Below are 21,474 nucleotides of genomic sequence, written 5' to 3'. Positions count from 1 at the left end.
TGAAAATTAAATGCTGCTGTGTTCACAGAAAACCTGGAGTCCCGGGGACTGGAGCAGGGCCTGTTGGTGTGATAGAAGGCCCAAAGACTATTTCCCCCTGATAAGGAAAGACCTGTGTTGAGAGAGGTCTAGAGGACAGGAGGCCTGAGGTGCTTATGTCACTCAGGGTCAGTGACAGTGCAGGACACTGTGTGACCAGTGCCAAGCATCCCATCACACCTCCTAATGTGGACTGACAAGTCACTGCTGAAATTGCAAAGCCAGAAAAATACCTCTCACTTATGACAGTAATTCTAGGCATGGGAAAGGCTCAAGCCACCCCATGACAGCCACCAAGCAGGCAGGGACCCTCCTGGCTTGGTCCACCTCAAGTGAGCCACAGCTACAGGGAAGCATTTGCTGGGGAGTGGGGATCACAAACAGGGCAAGAGGGGCTGGGGCTAGGTAGGGGATGGAAGAGTGCATGATGCTGCCTTGCTCAAGGCTCCTCTCCTGGGCTTTGTCTCCAGGGAAGCAGGACGTGGCACTTAGCTGGTTTGCAGAAGCTTTGGGTGAAGCTGGGCTGTTTTTGTAAGGGCTGAAAGATCCTGCTGGGGAAACATGCCCTCTTTTCACAAACACACGCACAGTGTTTTCCTTCTGGAAGCACATGGAACATGGCTGGTGTCCTCTTTTGACATCAGCAAAGGCCAACTGAATAAAAGTAATATCTTTTCCTAAGGATGAAGAAGCACAAGCATTGCTTGAATCTTTGGGATAAACCAGAACCCTATACACAAGCAGAAAAACTTTGGGATAAACCTGAACCCTAAACACTAGGTGGGCAAGGAGAGAACCAGAGATCTGGCAGGAATTGCCATGGGGAGATTAGTGAGCTGCCAGCAGGCCATGTGCCCATCACACCTGGAACCTGCAGGAGGACCTCTCCTTTTGACAGAGGAACACAGCCCACACCAGTGAGATTCATCTCTCCAGGTAGGGAAAAATCTAACAGGAAGGACAGAAGAGGCCTGAATACTCCAAGAAGGCTGAATCAACAACCCTCAATACAAAAATTCCTGTAGCTCCATGGAGACAAACAAAATCAGTGATGCTTCTTCACGTGTCTACCACGTGTCCCTTGAGTGGCTGTTGTCACTGCATCTCTAGGATGCTTTCACAGATCTACAGAGGAGCCAGCGTGATCCATGGCCTCACTTAATATTCCCCTGCTTAGTGTTTTCCAGAACATTTTGCCTTTCAAGATCAGTAACAACAACAACAGTCACTGCAGAACTGTCCTCAGAGGGGAAATTCCATTTGCCAAGTGCCAGTGTAATGGTGCATGCCCACTGCTGCCTGGTAGGACCCACCTCCCTCCCCTCTAGAGCAAGCTGAGCTTATCAGTTGTCCTTCTAATGACACTCATCCTCTCCACACTTTCTTGAAGGAAGGTGAAAAAGTGTCATCTTTTGTCTTTCAGTCACTTTAAGTCTTGATGCTTCTATTTCTTTCCTTTCCCTGCCATCTCTCCTACCCCTACATGTGACCATCCTTTGATGAGCTGCACTTATTAACAACTGAAGAGGATTTGCCACATGCTTTTTTCAAAGGTCCAGGGGGCAGGAAGCTTTAAGTGCCAGATTTTTCACATATGGTGTTAAAATTTATTAAAGTCAGTTTCTCTGATTTCCCTTTAATGAGATGATGACTGCATGTAAGAGATAACATTAGGTTCAGTTGATGGGAAACTTACAGAGAGGGTTTTAAGTAATCAGAGCAAGAAAGAAAAAAATGAAACCTAAACCCATGCTAGAGCTCATGTCTTAAGGACTTAATTTGCAACTTAATTTAAAGGTGAGAAACTGGTATAATTCTTCAAACATTGCATGGCTAGCAATCTCCTTTTTTAAAGGGCTTTCCTTGGGAAATGGATCAGGAATTTTGGCTTTGATTTTTCAAAACACTTTGGACGTTTCAGATGCTCTCTAGGAGCATGGCTACCCCTGTGAAAACAAAGATGGGAGGTTCAGGGTTCACCCAGCATCTGAGGAAACCCATTAAATGCAACCACTTGTGCTATTTTACTCAGGTTTACATCCTGTGCTCGTGGCAGCTCCTGCCAGCACTGAGGTGTCAGAGTGAGCAGAGGGGCCAAATTTTGTGTTCACTGGCATGAACCAGTGCCCCCCAAAGCACACACAACCCCACTGACAGCACACAGGGAGTGGGATCACATGAGACCCTGTGAAAAGAAAACTACTTCCAAGCAAGGAATCCCTGAAAGCACTGAAGACATCAAGCAAAGATTTTAAAAGGCCTGAACTTCTTCCCTTGGCCTCCCTGGCTGCTCTTCTCCTTTTCCCCCTCCTACTTTCACTTGGTGCTACCTTCACACTGGTTTTTGTTGCCCTACTTTTGTCCAGCTTTCTTCTGGAGGTAAGATAAACACTATTTTCAATTAACAAGACTTGATTGCTGAGAGCAATAGGAGGCAGTTTTTAGAGCCAGCAAATTAATTGAAACCTAAATGTACATAGTGAGTGTGTTGCTGGGAGAGCAATTATCCCTATCTGGCCCTTGCCACAGGAGGCAGCAGGCAGTGGCTGTGGCTTTGCTCAACCATGCAAGACTTAGAAGCTTGCCTTGCTGTTATCTTTTCCAAAATTCCTCTCTCAGCTGCTTTTGCCCACTTTTATCTTGCAAGAGAAATTCTATGTGGCTGGAACCACAAAGTAGAGCCAGAGGATGTGTCCTGGGACTTTGGCACTGAGGAGGCCTTAAGTTGCTTTCTAAACAAGTGGTCACTAGACAAATGATATTTTCTCCCCTCTCTTCTCCTTTGGGAGGGCTTTGCTGCCATGCAAAAGCAGGATTAGTGAAATATTCACCAGCCACCTGTATCTCCTGCCCTTTCCAACTCTTACCAGAGCAACTGCTTATGGACACACAGTGGAATCTTTGGAACTAATTTTTCCTTAACATATGTTTACATGTGACAAATAGAAGAGGGAAAGAGGGAAAAGCAATAAGCAGGTGAAAGAAATATCCCATCAAAAGAAAGATCCTCCATGGATTTAAGGCCCAGAGGCTTCTGGCCCTGCTGTTGCCCAGAATCCTCTGATTGCTGAGGGACCCTCTGGTTTCTGCACCATCAAGTCCCTTGGGAGCTCAGTTTGCCCTCTCCCATCACCCAGGGGTACATGTTGTCCCATTCTTACTGTGTCAGGGAAAAATGTGAATATTTTCCCTCCTAATACAGGTGGAAATGAGAAACCTCAGGATCTGTCCAAACACTTTGGGCATCTCCTCTCCTTCATTGCTGTTGGCAAAAGACTGCTCAAGGTTTTATAACCATGGCAAAGGGTGCATTTGAGATGTGCAGCACCTGGATCTCAGGTAATCTGGATCCAAGCAGCAAGGAGACACCACCTCACTCCATGGGGTCATCCCTGCCCTCACTGCCATCATCCCACAGCTCTTCAGAAACAACTTGCTGAAAATGTACAACTCTGAAATTTACATATCAAGGCACTGTAGGAAGCAACCCCCTCTTCAACATGCAATCCACCTAGAATTGGTAAAAAGCAGTGACTATGAGAAAGTCTCTACCAGAGAGATGACAGATGCACCAAGCAAAATCATGTTTTTTCCCTGCTTCACCTCCCTGCCTCTGAGCCAAGTGGCACAAAAGTGCTTTTTTATTCCTCTACAAATTATGCTTTTAAGCCTTCCCTCCCTGCCAAGCGTAGGAGGAACCCCATGTGGCAGCTCAGTAGTTTTTCCAAGGTGGGCTCCTTTCAGCCCAGCACCTCACCAAGCCAGCAAACCTGATGCTCGTACGAGTTTTCTCTCACCTTCAAGAGATGCTGACAACGGGGGCTGGAGCAATGCCCCAGTTACATAGCAGGCACCTCTGAAAGAAGACAGCACATTTGCAGGGAGCAGCCAAAGCTCATTAAATCAGAAATGTAACACCTATGGAGTGTCTCTGCCCTTCCTGCTCACTCCCAGTCTTCCTGCACCTTGGAAACCAGCTGGCTGGGGACGAGCTCCATCACAGCAACATCACAGTTACAAGGCACTCGTTATGCACCAGCATCTGTTTTATCACCCTCCCTCATTTTCTCCTGTCTACCAGCTCCCTGTGTGTCCTTGGCCCCTTCTCCATCTTACTTTCCTGCCTGCTTAAATTTCAGGACAGATTTCCCAGGCAGGTTGAAAAACTTTCTGGGGAGACAGTTTGAGGCTAGCTAGCCCAGGGAGGGGAGGTCCCTCTTGCCCTTGGGAAGTCCATGGCCCAGTAACTTCAGGATTAGGATTGTAAACCCCTGGGGCACTGCAGAGCAGGCATTTCATATATAGTGGCACCACACTGCTGGTAACATACATGAGGCTGGAAAGAATTTTCTGCACCACTGAATTTCCAGTTATTCCACATTCAGGTCATCTTTCTTACTGGTGGCTGGCCAGGACTGTACATAACATTTTTGGTATTGCCAAAGGTTTCTCCCAGCTAGAACTCTCTTGCTGTGACTGTTTAATATGTTTGCTTTTTTCCCCCTTTCATTTTTTTAATGACTGTACCATGCTGTCCCATCAGTGTCTGTGCAGTGACCAGCAAGTGTACCCAGATCTTTGTCTACTCTTGCCAGCCCTAGGATGTCTTGCAGTCAGCCACTTAACCATGAACCTTTAAATCTTTAAATTTTTCATATAAATTAACAGTGGTGGCAAGATAAATCCTTCAGAGAAGCTACATATGTACCTTCCCTTCTACTCAGTTATGCTTCCAGTACAACTCATTATCTTCTCTTCAAGTGTCTCACTTTGACAATTCTTTTATAGTCTTCATTTTAGCTAGCGAGCTCCCTCACAAAGTCAAATGTTTTTCTGAAGCTCATTTACATTAAACCTACCACACATCCCTCCCTTAGAAACATGTCTTCAGGAGAAAAACAAACAAACCAAATCACAGCAGTCTGTCATGATCTAACTTTGAGAAAGCACATGGGGCTTTCTCACTTGTTTGCAGACTATTTGTGTGGGTTTGGTTCTTTCTCTCTGCCTGAAGATTGGCTGATGGCTCTTCCCAGCACACAGCACTACCTGGGGCACTATGGTTACCAGGCCTGGGGAGGATATGGTTTCTATCACTTGAGGGCAAAGCATTGCTGAGCTCTGCCTCTGCTCACTGAATAGAAATTCTCCCTTGCAGTACCCTGATCTCTTTAGTGTTAATGTCATTCACCCCCACCTCTGCTCCTTTCCACTGTGAAGCCCCAGGCACATTATTCAGCAGTTTTCAGGAGCTCTCTTGACTCTTTTTACTTTATCTCCCTTTATTCCAGCACATTCCTCTTACCTCTTGTCAACAACTAAGGAGCTTCTTGCTATGGAGAGGATTAAGCCCTAACCCCATCACAGCTCGTGATCAAAAAACTTTATTACATACCTGCTTGGAGAGCAGCTCAGCAGCCAGAATGAAGAAGGCATTGTCAAGATTTCCCCTCCTACCTGTGATATTTGAAGCAAGGGAGTTCATTCTCTTCCACAGGTCCAAGGAAGGATGTGAGAAACAACTGAGTGCTGCACCCCTGCAGCAAGCTGCCTGCTTGATGCCTTCCTCCACCCCAGCCATGCTTCCTGCCCTAGCCCAATCTCCCAGCAAAGCCTCACCTGCCCTCCAAGCACACCTTTATAGCTGCTGGTAATCTCCCAGTTCCTCCCAGTCTGACCCAGCTGTGCAGCTAATAGCCCGGGGTGGGGTTAACTCCTCATTCACCAACCTCCAGACACAGAATTTTACTGTAGAAGTGGAGACCTCTCTGGGAGCCAGGAGACAAGGCAGTGACCTGTCCCTCTGCCAGGGCTTCTTGTGTAACAACAGTCTCATGGGAATCTTTCTGCTACTCAGATTTTTTCAGAAAGGGTTACTTTGCACCCCTTTCTGTGCCTGGTATTGTAAAAGAGGACCTGGGAGTCACTTGGACAATGTTCAGGCTCCCTCAGTGTTTTTTTGATAACCATTAAATGTAGTAAAAAATGGCATATGGACTGTCAGGGGTGGGTAGATTTGTTGTGTAAGACTCTAGTGTAATAGAGTGAAAATGGTTCTTCAAGTGAAGAATCCTAAGAGCTGATCACACTGCAGTTATGTTGCTGTGTCAGGATCCTGTCAAATTACATGGCAGCACAGAAAGAGATATTTGACATCTTGCTGATTTCTGCCAGATGTCTGGGGGAGTCTCAGAGAGGGCTGTTAGAGGGCTAAGTCCTTGGGAATATATAAGGCTTGTGGCTGTCAGGTTTACAGCTATATCCCACCTTCCATCAGGGCTGCCAGTGGTTGGCCTGGGCAAACTGCCCACAGAGGAGTTAACTTAGATTTCCCTTTGATTGACCAATCAGTGCAGTCCTAACAGTTTAGCTTTTTTCCTTTGGAAATTAAAATTAGCATCTTCAGGCTTTACCTTTTCAGTTTGCCCTATAGATTACCACACTAAAGGGAAGTGATAGTGAGGGTATAAAGATCCTGACATTTCTTTCTCCAGAGAACCGTTCTTCATGCTCATCTTTTGTTTTTTTTGGGAGCTGATTCTTAAATGACACACAAATGCACAGCCGTGCAAACCTGTCTGCACAGGATGCTCATTTAGATGCCCATTTAAAAAGATCAATGTCTTCTCTCAAAGGTCTTATGAAGTTGGATTGTTTCAAAAAATCTCCCAGCCAGCCCACTCTGCAGCCAGCAGCAGCTGGAGTCTGTGAAAGGGCTTCAGCCACATTGGCACCACCCATGTCCATCCCTGAGAACACCTGCACTGGTCTAACTGGGTTGTGTGGCCATCCACCCACCACTGGGTGCACTCCTGTATCTACAGAATGCTCTGGTGGTGCCAGCTCCTTGCAAAAGAAATCTGGGTCTATGATGCAGAACCTTCCCAGAATTCAGCTGCCAGGGCAGAGAACATTCTTCCTTTATTTTTTTGTGTGCATTTGTGAAGTGTGATGTGCAATGAGCTGAGTGAGGGCTCAGCAGTGTGCACAGGGGTGATGGGCAGGGAGGAGGGGGGGTGGGAGGGCAGTAGCCCCCATGAAATGGTGCCATTCCTCCAAACTCTGTGGATCACTTTGTAGTGACACTTATAGACAAAGAGCATTTTCTTTAACAAATATGAATCTAATGGATTAAGTCTGATCTAATTATGTATTCTACATTAAGCCAACACTCCAACTGTCTGTGGCTGCTAACATAATGAAACTTAATGTACTTTTAATGATGTCTTTTTAACTCATGCATTCATATATGATTAGAATCAAACAGGACAAGCTGTCACAAGTCCAGGAGAGCTCTTTCAACAGCTCCTGATAAGACTCATATTGAAATATTAATAATGCAGATCTCAAGGTTAACAGCACTGGTTCTGAAGTGGGGAAAGCTTGTCACACAGTTTGGGCTAATCTGAGGAACAAAATGGCTCCTCCTCTTTCAAGTTCAGCCTCTGCTGCTGCTGGAAAAATTAAGTTTTACTTGGTAAAGATGTCACTAGTAAGTGAATTACACTCTGGACAGCAGCTACCAAAGAAGCTGGGACAATAACTCTGGGCATTTTTCAGGGAGTTGCTGGATGCTCTGTCCTGCATGCTCAGTTTTCTCTCCGCTTCCCCTTTCCTGCTGCTTTTCTGAAAACTGGGAGCAGTTTGTTCTCAGGTCTGGCAATCAGAATACAAACTTTGTTTTTGTCCCTGCTGCTATTTGGTCAAATGGAATCAGACTGTGTTTCCCCTCCTGGCCTCTGCCATCTTTGACCATCACCTCCTTCGTGCAGGGAATGTGCTTCCCATAGCTGTGCACCACGTGTGCAATGGAGCCTGATGAAGCTTTGACATTGCTGCCCTGGCTCCAGCTTTCTACCTGAAGCAGGTAACAATACTGCAATGAAATGTTTGATGAAATGTTTGGGGTTCCCCCCCCACCTCATTTTTTTTTCCCCTTTTCTTTTTTTAATGGTTTGGGTTTTTTTAGGTTGGTGGGTTTTTTGTTGGTTTTTTTTTTTTTCTTAACCAGTTCATGGTCTGGCAGTCAGGTTGTCTTTTGAGTACCTGAGATCACATTGTGAAATGTTCTGAAATCCTTCCAATGGGAAAGCATTGATTTATTACACTGTAATGTTGATGTGAACAACACCATGTACCTTTCATCTAAAAAGTCAGGACTTAACAGTACACGACACACCATTAATTTTGATGCCGGCTAGAACAGAGGAGGAATTACTGCTGAAGGGATCCAGAGAGCATGTTAAACCAACCCTGCAAAGTAATGAACATACTTTGAGGCTGTTACATTATGCCATATTGATCCATAGGAATTAAAATGTACCTTGACACCTAATTTGGGCTGTCAAATGCATCTCTTAATATCTGTATGTGCATGTGTGTGTGCTATATAAGTGGTGCATGAGAAAGGGATGTGCAAACATTGGCTTGTTACTCTTCTCAGTATTCCTGCAGTCCTCAAATAGGAGGATTGCTGTGTCTCACTGCCCTAGAAACAGCTCTCCTCTTGCATGTGTTCAGCAGAGGAGTTCACTCAGGTACCAGTTCCATGGTAATGATGCCCAGCACCCTTCCTCTCTCCATCTCTCAGCCAGAGAATGATGCCTCCTCAGGATAAGTGCTCACCAGCAAAAGGGAGATCAGTCTAATTGCTTTGGGAACAGGCAGATGATATGATACTTCACAAGACTGTGGCTCCATATAATATTTCTAGCTGCCTGACTACAGTGTGATGGGTTAAGGGGTCACCTCTGCCTACTCTGGACCTGAATTCACATCTCTGCTCTGCTGGATGGTGATACAGATTTATCTGCAATAAGACAACCACCATGTAATACCAAGAGCCTACCCCACACCCTAGAAAGGAGTATCTGGCAGTACTGAGGGTGGGTTAGATGTACAGATGAAGAAGAGATGGGGATTGACAGGATGATGAGGTGATGACTGGAAAATCCCAGAGGTCAGGATTTTGATGGAGAGGTCAGTGTTAAGCTACCCCTCCATGTCTAGGAGAAACTTTTCCAAGTCCTCACACACGAAATCCATCCATCTTATACACTCAAACCATCTGGACAAAGTGCCTGGAAAAGAACAGAACATCACTGTACAAGAAGGAAGTGGAGAGAGGTGTCCCCTTGGTTATGAAGCTGGAGCCACATGGAGCTCAAGTAGTTTTGTCTGGCACTGGCTGGCACCTTTTGAGCTGGTGTTTGTATGTGGATTTTGACCCCAAAATGGCCTTCCTGCAGGCTGGTGGGCAGCTGTGCATGGCACAGTGTCATTCCTGGTTTTCTGTTAATTAATTAATTAACTGGGTAGCAGAGATGCAAGCCTGGGGGCTTCAACCAGCAGTGAACTCCCAGGACACAAAACCAGCACTGTGGGCTGACAAATTGATTTGTGACTACAGGTAACATGAAAGTAACTGGGGAATCTGTGTTTATGAGAGTTCAGCAGCTACAAAAGCCACTAGAGAGCAGGCTACACAGGTCTCTAAAAGGTATTTGGGGTTAACTTGTTACCTTTGCTGGTGGGAAAGGCCTGAACCCCACTTCAATCTTCAGAGCAGAGCAACCTCCAGGTGCTAAGCCCCAACCTTTCCTCTTATTTCTCATGCCATGGCAGTGAAGAGTGCCAGCAGTGTCTTAAGGTTATCACACACCACTGTGATGGGTCATCTAAGCTCTTATATCTACCTCTGTGTTGGACCAGCATCTCCTTTAGAAATGTGCACAAAAATGTTCTTCTGGGGGCCCAGAGTCACCTGTGAGACTTAGGAGACAGACCATGCAATTGAAAACTGAGCACTAGACTATGTTCATGGAGAAAATTTCCCAGTGTCTCCCAAAACTTCTGGTGGAGATATGTGGCTGCATTGCTGGAGCTGAAAAGGTTACTTTTACCCACTGGGTTACAGGAGACATTAATCTGCTCCTGCCCTGTCCCTTCACTGCATTTGGATGAGTAAGTTCTCCTTCCATCTGATGGCAGGAAGCAAATGGATAAACAAGTTAGACAAATTTTTTTTGAGCAGTGCAGCACTGTGACCTGGTGCCAGGGTTGACATCCCATAGCTAAAGGATGGATGAGTGACGAACCTGTTCCTCACCTGCTGCACTTTATTTTACAAGTTTTGCTGGTTTTTGGTTGGTTGGTTGGTTTGGTTTTGTGTTTTTGTTTTGTTGTGTTTTTTCTTTAACTGCTGAAGACAGTTTTGGATTCTTGTTGAAGACTTTCTTACAAGAAATATTTGTCCTCTTTATGTCAACATATAAAGGAAATTTTCTTGTGCATTTCTCCAAACTCTCTGGGAACCAAAAGTGAACCATTGAGCCAGAAGAGTGTTTTGAGACAGGATCCAAGCCCCCAGTACAGTACTGGATGCCTAAACAATTGTGGAAAACCAAAATGAGCTGATCCAGCACAGCCTGCACACGAGAAACATCTTCAAGCCCCATTGATTTGAATTTTCTTGTGCTTTGAATCCTGAAAGTCCACAGCCCCTTTCAAAACATAATAATTCTCCCCCTTGCTGATTCTGGTTTTAAAACTTACCAGATTTAAAAACCTCTTGTGAATGTTGGAGACCTTGAATCTATAGTAATGGCCCTGTGGGATGAGTTGGGCACCTGGTCTAAGGCACTTCTGTGTCTCATTTTTCTGAGCTGATATATAGGAATAATGATATGGGGACAGAAAACCCTTTCAGATCTCTGACACCAGGTGCTTTGTAAGAGCAGGACAGTATTGATTATAGTAAACCTCAGCAGCTGTGCTTCTGAAAATTGAGTGAGCAACATCCCTGCTGTCCATACCTTCAAAACAGCATGGGAACTCCTAGGAAAGCTGAGACTGGTGAAGATTTTTGGACCAGTGCTGGTTCTGCATTATCTCTGAGCTGATTGTGTCTTCTTTCTCTGTACAAACAAGCTAAAATCCTCTCGTAGCCCTCCTCAAAAAATAAACCCATAAAACCCCTAACGAAGCAAAATCATTAACTTTGAACCCAATGAATGTTTAGTTTCCTGACTCTTGTATAAATATTAGATAGATTCCCAATTTCAACCTGAAGCAGTTTATTTGGCTGCTGTTCACAAGTCAGACACAGCAATAATCAAGGAAATCTCTTTTGATTCAGGTTGGGTGATATTGCCTGAGGGGTAACATCATTTTTGTTTCCACACATCCAGCACTGGCACAAAACGGCATGGACAGGTATGAAAAATGAATTGTGGGTCCTTGGTGCTAAAATTCCAGCTGATACTTTCATTTTTGTGTAAATAATAATTACCAATAAAAAATTTGCTTGAAAAAAAAAAGAGAATGTGAAAAGAAAAACATTTGAATTGGTTAAAGCAAAATCCCTTGCAGGATTGCCAAAAGGAAAAAAATAAAAGAAAAAAAACCCAAAAGACTGTTAACACAAATATAGCTGTTAAATAAAAGATCCAGGTACCAAAGAGCAAAATTTAATGAAAGCCAAAACTGTTAAATATGGATTCCTGTTGAGAAAAAATGTCAATGTCTTAAAGAGTTTTACCATTACTCTATTTTTAAGAAAAGTGTAATAAAAATACATATTACAAGTTAACATTTTCCACACTTTTTTTTTTTTTTTTTTTTTTTTTTTTTTTTTTTTTTTTAAACCCCATCACTGATCTAAATCCTTTGAAAACCTCATCTTCACATCACAGGTGGCCAGTCCTGGCACAGGCGTGCTGCTTCTCACCCCACTGACTGCCCCCACGTTGGGCTCCTGCTGCCACATGGTCCCTTCTTGGGAGGAGGACAGGACATTGCTGGGTCTCAGCCACCTTGATGTGGCTCCCACCACAGTGCCAAGCCATGACAAGGTCTGGGACATGGCAAGAGCTGAATCAGGAGATGCATCCGAGGGCTCTGGACATGGAAAAAAGCCAGTTTGTGAGATACCTCCCCAATGCTGGCTATTACAGAGAACTGAAACGAAAATTAAGGGAAGTGAATTAAAAATAATGACAACCAACATAAAGTGACTTGAAGAGATGCTTGGAGTGACTGATAACAGGGCTCATGCTTGGTGATGAGAGAGATGAAGATCACAAGGGTTTCCAGTGGTGGAGAGAGAAAAAACTATTGGCACAAGACATGCTGAGCCCGAGTGTAGGACTTTGACTCTTGACTTGTTGGTCTCCAAAGTGTTGCATGGCAAGTGGGTAAATGGAGCAGATACTTCAGACCAGGTTGGTGTTAAAGTTGGCAAATGTATTGCTCTGCACACCTGTACACTAATGGAAACTGATATTCAGGCAGCTTCCAGCTGTACTTATGGACAGCTGCATAGGCAGATAAATCCTCCTCATAGACCTGTGCCAGTCTTTGCCTGCATCACTTTGTCTTCACCTGCCTTCCTTCTTTTCTGTTCCTCTCCTGCTACACTGCAGAAAAAAAACTAACAAACCAAACCTGAAATAAAAAGTAACTGAAATAGGAAAAAAAAAAAAAAAAAAAAAGAGAGAGAGAAAAAGCAGCTCAGAACACTCCAATAGCAGCTCAGTCCCCAGACAGATATTTGCTGGGTTCTGTGAGAAGCTTTGAACTTTATTTGCCATCAGTAATGGACCTGTGTGATGGGACAAGGATAAGTAGGTTCACTGTGGTGCCCACCCTGCAGATACTTTCTCTCTCCAGTTGCTCCCCTGAGAATCCTTCACTTCTGGGGAGGTATCTCAGGTCCACCAGGGTGGGAAGCATTTTTCTGCCCATGCCAGTGATTCACAGAATGAGCCTTTTGTGTGGTTCTGGAAAACCATCCTTGCCCCTTTGATCTCCACGCCTGTGGCTGAACTTCCATCTGCCTGTCTGGCAGTGTGGATTTCTGCAATACCAAGTCTGGGATCAGCAACCTGCTCTCCTGGGTTCTGGATGCTTCCCACTCAATAAGGACACATGAGTGGGAGTCTGCTACTTTTGGCTTTGTACCCAGACAGGCCACAAATTGATGGGACAGCTGAGTCTGACAAGCCCTGATGCTGTTGAATGTCATGGACAAGTGGATGAAGTGCTTGTAGGGTCTCCTTGGTTTGCTTCAGCAGTTCCTTCCAGGAAGCCATTCTGGCCAACTATCTACAATATGTCCTGCTTAATTAGAAAAATGACCATACAGGGATTTTAGAGTGAAAAGGCAGAGATATTCCCATTGCAGCCCCATGACTTCTAGCATGTTTTACTGGTTAATAGGCAGCCATTTAGAACTGGTTGTCTTGAGATGGTCTATTCCTGGCTCAGGGTGGTTCCCTTACATGATCACCAAAAAGGGAGCACACACACAAGCTAAGCAATGAAGAAATGGTTCACAATTGCTTACTAGCTCCCAATAACCTAGGCAGAAGAGTTGCATATGAGGGGAATGCAGCATTTCCTTTCTCGTTTCCATAAACAGCAGCCAACCATGATCTTAGACCAACCATCTTCTCCGGTCTGCCATCCGTGTAGCCTCTCCACTCCAGGCACACCATTTTCCTCTTGAACTGCCATTGATCTTCTCTGGAGGAATGACCACTTTGTCCTTAGGTTACCCGGGGTTTCTAAACTCACTTATAACTTTGCCCCTGTACAACAGCCTCGTGGTTTTGCTCAGGTTCTTTCTCCCGTTGAGTCCTTCCTGTAGCAGGGAGAGCAGTTTGCAGCTCTGTCTGCCTTGTTGCCATAACTCCACAGCCCGAGTTCACAACAGAACAATGGGAGGCAGAATCATGACAGACAAAAGGGGTCAAAGCTGATACCCTGCAGGGAGTTCAACTTGCCATTTATCAGATTTTCTTTTTTGCTGTTAGTAGCTCAGACATCATGGTTTGCATCCCAAACTAAACCAGATTGAAGGACTGAGCAGGGAAAGGGGGAAAGGGCCGATGTTACCCTGACACCACAGGAATTAGTAAGAAAAAATATATATATTGCACACACTAAGACTTATTAACAACCAAGTTAAAACAAAATGGCATAGTCCTCATTAGTGTTCCAGTGGTTCTTTGATCAGGGATGGTTCACGAGTCTGTTAAATCCCATTACAATCTCCTTATTGCAGTACAGACCTATTTCTGTTCTCTTGCCAGCGGATCTGTTTGCAAATAAAAAGGGAAATAGATTTGATTTCCTTGAGAAGATCCAGCCAATTGTCCCTTCTGTCATAGTCATTTGTCTTGGTGGTGTTGGGTTTGGTTTTGGCTCTGGAGGGGGTGGAGTTGGGTCGCCCCTTCTCTCACCCAGGCAATGGGTCAAAAGGCCAATTATAATCCTGTGGCTCCCAGGGACATGCCAGTGCTGTGGCTCATGCACGGGATCGTCTGCATGGATTTGGGGAAATCGTGGCTGACCACACGTCCGTTTTCTCCACTGCCTCCCGCTGCAGCCGGCCTGGGAAGGGTTGATGTCCGTATGGCTTCGTTGATTGATTGCTGTGGGATTAAACAAAAACCCTTTTTAGGAAGGACGGGGGGGTCTCCCCCTGTCCTTAGCAATGTTGGAGAAATTACAATAAAAACCAGTGCTGCCTTTCTGCCACTGTTCTCTCCCGCCTTGTCTCCATTCAGACTCTCGCTTTCTGCATGTCCCCGCTGCATCTCCTCTGTCAGTTCACACCTCTTCCACATTCAAAATTCAAGGTTTCAGCAGTATTTTGGGGTATAGAGCATATGTGCCATATGCAAAAACTGTTTGAACTCTACAACATAAGAACAGTCATCCTGGATCTGAGCAGAGGCATTACACACACTTCCCCCATAAATCTGCTATTACTACTCCAGTACAGCTCTGTACTCTGGACTCTGACTCACTGCAAGCATATGTTTAACTTTCCTCATGTGAGGAGCTGAGCACGTGCCTGGTTTTGTCTGCAGCAATGGCTGAGGTAACCAGGAAATGCAACCCTAGTTCAGGAAACTAAACCTCATCGTCCTGCTCCAGATCCCATCCAAAACATTTCTTTTCAGACATCTAAGGAAACCACTGGTTTCGAACAATTAAGCTAAAATATGAAGTCAGTTTGGTTTCTTTGTGTTCTCTAGGGGAAGCATCATCATTTCTGGACTGGAATATCTTGGGAAAGAATTATCTGGAACAGATAAATTTGAAACAGCTGTTCAGAAACAGTAAACTTAGTGCCTTGCCAGGCACAGAGCAGCCTCCTGTGCCAGCAGGACCTGCAGCTCATCCAAGGGGTCTGTAGGACCTTGGTGAGCAGAGGTTGGGTTTAGAGGGGCGATCTGGCCCATCCTTCTGGGCACATTCCTGGACTCTGCTGAATGGCTTTGTGGGACAGCCACTCATGGTGGGACACAGACAAATCAACAACCTTAGACCAGATGTTAACACTGGGATCTGTTCCTGTAGTGGATGGTTTTAGCATGGCAAGAGCAGTGCCAGCTATCACTGACGTGAGTTATTGGGTTATTTCAAGTAACACAGGGAAGGGAACAGCAGGGCAGAAGATCCTTAAGACAAAAACTATGGAGTTGTTGCCTTCTGATCCTCCCTCACAGTGTATTTGTGGCACAGCTCTCCTTACAGTGCACATAGCAATTAAAATTTAATTTTTGTGTATTCAGGGACATTAATTGCTCACATTATCTTACCCCTGTGCTCAATATATCTCTTATTGCCTACAGAGTTTTCTGCACCTCAATGGGAAAAGAGCTTTTGCATATTTTCATGGAATTAGAAATGTTATTATTGCTGACAAAACATTAAGCGTGTTGTGAAATGGTGACATAAAACCCATAGAACTGATTGCTTATTTTCCTTTTGATTCTGGGCAAGTCTCAGGGAAGGGAAAAAGTTTTACAAAACTCACTCAATACTTCAGATATTAATACCAATTTCCATGCTCATGGGAGAGGTCAAAATGAGAAAGAAAAGGGATATGCTAATTTTCCAGTACAGATCCTGCTGCACCCTTGCACACAATGGTATCTGTATGAGGGATCACCTCTGCTACTCATGCGAGTACAGATATACTTCTTACACAGCTGATGCATTAGATGCACATCCCCAAGGCTCTCAAATATAATTCACTCTTGACACCACACTGAAATTTAGGTTCATGAGAATTTAGAGCTAAAACAAATCTCCTGAGTCATAGGAACTGAGCTTCTGCAAGACCATGACAGGGTGGAGAACACCTCCTCTCCAAAACAAAAAAAATTATGGGAAGCATCAGAGGCCAATTTCTCTTTAACAGGACACATAATTCTTAATTAGAAGACCCACATCATCTGTCCCAGGGTAACAACACTCTGAGCATGTATCATTGTTGCCAACCTGCAAATGGTGCCAGCAGGGTGCCAGCAAAGGGACAACAGGATCTGATTCATCACCTCTCTACCCCAGCTTTATCTTTTGGTTAACTGACTGGGTTAGGGGATCATTTTCACACTGCAGTAACAGCTGTACCCCACCAAGCCCTGCACACTTCATCCGTGCTGCACACATAATGCCAGTCTGCTTTTCTTAATTTTAAGGAACTGCAGTATGCCCCTGTTTGTGCTAAGATTTTGCTCTAGATCTGGATTTTGAACTAGCACTATGCCATGTGTCTGATCTTGCATCAGCTCCCCACTATGGCCTGCCTGCCCCTCTCTCAGCTTGCTCCGATGCTCATATTCCTTCCTAGCAAGTTGAGTAACCCGGTCATGTCATTATCCCTATGCCTTGGCTTTCCACCCATGGTCTTGGCTGCATCCGTCTCTGAAGGCAGCTTTGGAGGTGGGGTAGGATCAGAGAGAAGGTGTGAAAGGCTGGGAAATGGGTTGCCACCTTCATCCGCTTTGATTCACTTCTGGACTTGTAACAAAACTCGATTAAGGCAACCAGCATGGCTAGGCCGAGCCCACCGATGAGGATATAGAAAACCCCTGCCACATTGCTGAGGCTCAGTGCACTCGTCTTGTCCTAGAAGAGAAAGAAGGGAGGGGGGGGGGCATATGGGAGGGAGAACAACAAAATTAATATGAGATTGCTCGGGGAGGGATGCTGCACAATATAGCAATGTTGGCATGACATCATTTTCCTCTTTAAATGAACAGGTGATATTTCTAAGAGCATTTTCAATTTTTAATTCAGTGTCTAGTAAATCTTAATGTTTCCCTCACACAAACAATCATTTCTTCAGCACTGTCATTTTATAAAGGTTTGGGATCTCCATTGCTAAGTCAGCTAACTTAAGTGGTTTTTTTTACCCAAAATGCCTAGTTTAAATTATTGATTAAAGGAGGAAAAAACCTGTTCTTCGCCTCTGTGACATTTGCTTGTCCCTGATGTCTCTCCTGAAATAACCTGTTCTCTTGGAAATGCTCATTCCTTCATTCCTAGATTGTTTCCCCCGCAAATTCTGTTGCTGAGCAACACATCAAAATGGTTGGGTTTTTTTTCTTTTTTCTTTTTTTTTTTTTTTTTTTTTTTTTAATTTTTTTTTTTTTATTTTCCTCTTCAATACTGAGGTTGAGGTGACACCTAAACTGTCCTCAGAAACTCATTTTATTTCTCTGTAAAACGACAGTTATTTCATATGCAATCAAGACCCGTTGATGCATGTCTAAGCTAATTATTTGCTTGGCAATAAATAGGGCTATTAATGGACCACAGCTCACAGTCAGCAGCTACATTCTGATTTTACAATTGCCTAATGAATTGTCATGGCTCTCTGGGGAAGAGACGAGTCTCAGAAAGACTCATTTCACTGCTAGGGAAACCAAGTTCCCACATCTAACCTTATCACTTAGTGCAGATATCAAAACCTTCTTCTCCATGCTGCTCAGGTGGAGTTAGGGTGTTGGGGTAATCTGGGCAGCAGCAGGACCCAAAAGTTTGGCTCAGCTCTGTGTATGAGGCTCCTGTTTCTAGGACACAACTTTATGCTGCAACCAGACAGAGGTCCCCTGCTTCGTGCTTGCAGCTGCTCTGCAGTATTGACTTGATAACTATTTGCTGGTACAGGTTCCTCAGGGCAAATCTGCTGCAGTGTCAAGGGTCTCATCTCACCAGCCTTGACAACCCCACTCCCTGGACGTGGGAGGAAAAATTGCATGTGGATCATTTGAAATGCAGCCACGCAGTTAAAGAATAATATTTATGGCTGTAGCAATATCTGTAGTTAGGAATGAAGTTTCTGCACGGTTCTTGGTGTTCTCCACTTCTCCATGGACACGTGGACTGGTGGGTGGCACAGCTTGTTCCTTGCCCTTGTAGGACAGTTGATTCACTTGATTTGCTTGACAGATTTTACAATAAGCAACCCACATTTTGGGGGAAAGGCAAGGATTGAAGAAGCAGTAAACTATAACGGAGCAATATTGAAAGGGTCCAAAACCAAACACCAATACAAGCAAAGAAGGTTTTGATTGTATTTCAGGTGAGGATGTACTGCTCCTTCATCTGGCCCCACAGTCCACATGAGCCTCAAAGCTTCTGCCCAGCTGGAGCTCTTGCCAAAGGCTCCAGTGCCACAGGGAGGAACTTTCAATCCTGAACCCTCTACTGAAATATTCTGTGGTCAAGTTAGGGGTGACCCCTGCAAAGTTTTGGTCGCTGGAAAAAAACTCCACCAGTGATCTCATTCTCCATGCTGCACTGAGTGACACTGCTGACAAGAGATTTGCTGCTGTCATTGCTTGTGTTCCAGTGATGGTCACCACTGGTGGGTGAGTTTGGTTTCTCCCTTGTTTGACCTTCACGCAAGGGTTACTTTGTAATCTTGCAGATGCTTCCTGTGTGCTTTCTGTAGTAAGAGTTTTCTGCAAATATCCTCCTCATTTCTGCCGTTCCCATATTTGAAGGATTATTTATCTGCTCTTTTATAATCTGCCTTAATGCACTTTTTCCCTCAGGCTTGACTATACCTTTGTTCAGCCACCTCTTCACTGCAGCTTACTGGTTATACTTTTAAGCACCAGCTGAAAGATGTAAGGAGTTTCTTAGTGAAGATTTCAAAAAGCAGTGCAATTACTCTGAAAAATGGGTTACAGCACATCAGGTACTTTGCCTCTTCAAATTCAGTCCAAAGGGGCTGCATCAGCTTCAGGGAGGGACAAAGACACTAGAGGTGGGCTGCCCTCCTTGACACCCTAAACTTCTAGCCTGGCTCCTTAATGAAAAGTGGCTGATTAGCTCAGAGGGAAGCGTGGGGACAGGCAAGGAGGTGAAACAGCCTATTTGTGTCTTATGCATAATTTTCAGCATGTATTTTCAGCTTGATTTGATGGAAGAGTGGAGTTCTCCGAGACACCAGGGACCTCCAAGCTTTGTGAAAAAGAATGACACTGTGAAGAAGAGAAAACCTATTAATGCTCTCACTCAAATAGATGAGTGCAATCCACATAAGGCAGCAGAGACTCCACATGGGTCTTTGACTAGCAGCCACAGATCCTTAGGAAACCTGGCTTCCTTGGCTCTGCTGGGCATAGGAATAGACAAATTTCAAGTTTTATTTGCTACATTATTCTTGTATTTCCACCTCCAGTTTGGGGATCATGGTCCAACAGGGCATCTCCTCAGCCAGCTGCAGTGTCAGAGTACTCTGGCAGCCAGGAAAGGTTGCTTGTCCTTAGCTTCCACTTTCCCCCTGATATCAGCAGCATATTGATGAGTGAGAAAGGGATAACTGAAAGCAGTTCCCTGCACCACTATCTCATAAAAATAATTTCAAAGCTGTTGTATTTTTCATGCTTTTACTTTGTAGTCAATTTATTATTACTGTTATTACTATTATTGCTATTAATAATATTATTTTTATTATTGGGACAATATGAGTGAAGTGAAAATTTCCTTATCAGAAGGTGAAGGAAAGCACAGTGAAGCCCAGTGGTGTGCAAACTTCCTGGGAGGGGGAACAGCCTGAATTTCACCTCTGCCACCATACCAAGGGCTCTCCCAAGTAACTAAAGACAGGGACAGCTTCAGGGGGTACTGAGAAAAAACAAACTCTGGGGGCATGGCCAATGCCACACCTGCTATCGTGAGCCAGAAAAAGTGAACCTGCTTCTGTAGTGTCACTTGAGTTTTTGTGCATACTGTCCTTTTTCTTTTCCCTTTTCTTTCACTCTCTCTCCCAGCAGGACACACAGAGACATTCTCTGGGTGGAAGCAGCATTTCTTTTCCCCCATCAGCTGCAGGACCAGACCAACATGAAGTGCGGGAAACCGCACGCCCCGCCGAGGCTTTGCCTGATTTTTCTGTGCGTGCTCCTGCCCTAATAACACTTATCATAGTAAAAGAGCACAAAATATGCTGATTGATTGAGAGGACCCTCCCCTCTGCTCTGCTCGGGCTCTGTGACACCAGATGCTCTCCCGTGGAGCTTCCCATCACCAAGCCAGCTTGTTAGTGGGAGTGTAAATGTCAGCACTCGTCTCCCGCAGCAGCAGAGTGCTGACGTGGGGGGTAGATTGGCAAGTGAAAAGAGGAAGAAAAACCCCATAATTCTGAAATATGTCTTGTTGCTGCAGCAACCAGGCACCTTCCTGTCTGTTCCTCTCAAACGTGGCACCATGTCTATCATTCTCTTTTTTCATTATTTATCCTCCTTGGCTGAAAGGCACTGAGGCCAAGTTTTCCTGGTTTCCAGTAGGGTTGGTCATTTCTTTTACTCTGCATGACTGGGCCTTGTTGGCAGGACAGGGTGTTGGCACCTCAAGCTGTTGCTGTCTCCATAAAAGATGAACTGTTCTTGGAGTAGGTGGTGGCTCGAGAAGTTGAGCTTTTACACCAAATACTGGGCTGCTTTTATTCAGGCAAGACCTGAAGCTCAGCAATGAAGTGCTGAGCCCATCAACTTAGAGCCCTGCAGGAGATGGGTACCAGTACGTGGGTGATGCTACCCAGCATGAAAAAACACCCTTGGTTTGAGAACTAACCAATCCCTTGCAAAGGCAGGGCAAGGTGGTAGCAGAATTTGTTCCTAGGTTTTGTTGGTTTTTGAGCAAAAGCACAATTATTGCAGCTGAAGGAGTGGGAGATTCCTGTGGCTTTGATGAAGGTATTTTAGATGTATGAAGCCCTCTGAGTGCCCCTGCAAGCCACTGGGGCATTTGCATTTTGACATCCTGGTTTGGAAAACCCTCCCTTTCTCCCATTGTTTTACATAAGCCCCAGGGATGAGCAAAGTCACATCCATCTGCCCTGACTTTTAGTGTCCACCTTGTCATGACTCTTCAACAACCCAAGACATCCCTTTCAAGCCACCTGCTGGGTCCTGGATCAATATCCACTGAACCCAGCTTCATGGCACCTCCTGGAATGGCATAACAGAACCAAATACACAGCAAAACAGTAATCTTTGCACCTGGAATTTTAGTTAAGATCCACTAATGTATCTCTTGATACTTTATAGGGACTTATCTGGATAAAAATCTAGATTAGGTGGGCAATAGATAGGTAAACATTCAGATGTTGGATGCACAGAA

General features: G+C 44.8%; 1 protein-coding gene across 2 annotated transcripts in view; it reads right to left on the bottom strand.

The window, feature by feature from the left end:
* Positions 1–11,090: 11,090 nt before the first annotated feature.
* Positions 11,091–21,474, bottom strand: part of GRIA1 (glutamate ionotropic receptor AMPA type subunit 1) — a 117,093-nt gene continuing 106,709 nt past the window's right edge. For both annotated transcript variants that reach the window (XM_071758773.1, XM_071758772.1), the window contains exons 15-16: positions 16,831–16,965; positions 11,091–14,495 (exon numbers count right to left, since the gene is read on the bottom strand). In XM_071758773.1, coding sequence (XP_071614874.1) covers positions 14,307–14,495; positions 16,831–16,965 — 324 coding nt within the window. In that variant the 3' untranslated portion in view covers positions 11,091–14,306. The remainder of the gene's footprint in view (positions 14,496–16,830; positions 16,966–21,474) is intronic.

This window comes from Heliangelus exortis, chromosome 15, assembly GCF_036169615.1.
Source record: "Heliangelus exortis chromosome 15, bHelExo1.hap1, whole genome shotgun sequence".
In the NCBI taxonomy this organism is placed as follows: Eukaryota; Metazoa; Chordata; class Aves; order Apodiformes; family Trochilidae; genus Heliangelus; species Heliangelus exortis.
The sequence above is the reverse complement of the archived record's forward strand: the minus strand, read 5'-3'. Positions and strand labels throughout refer to the sequence as shown.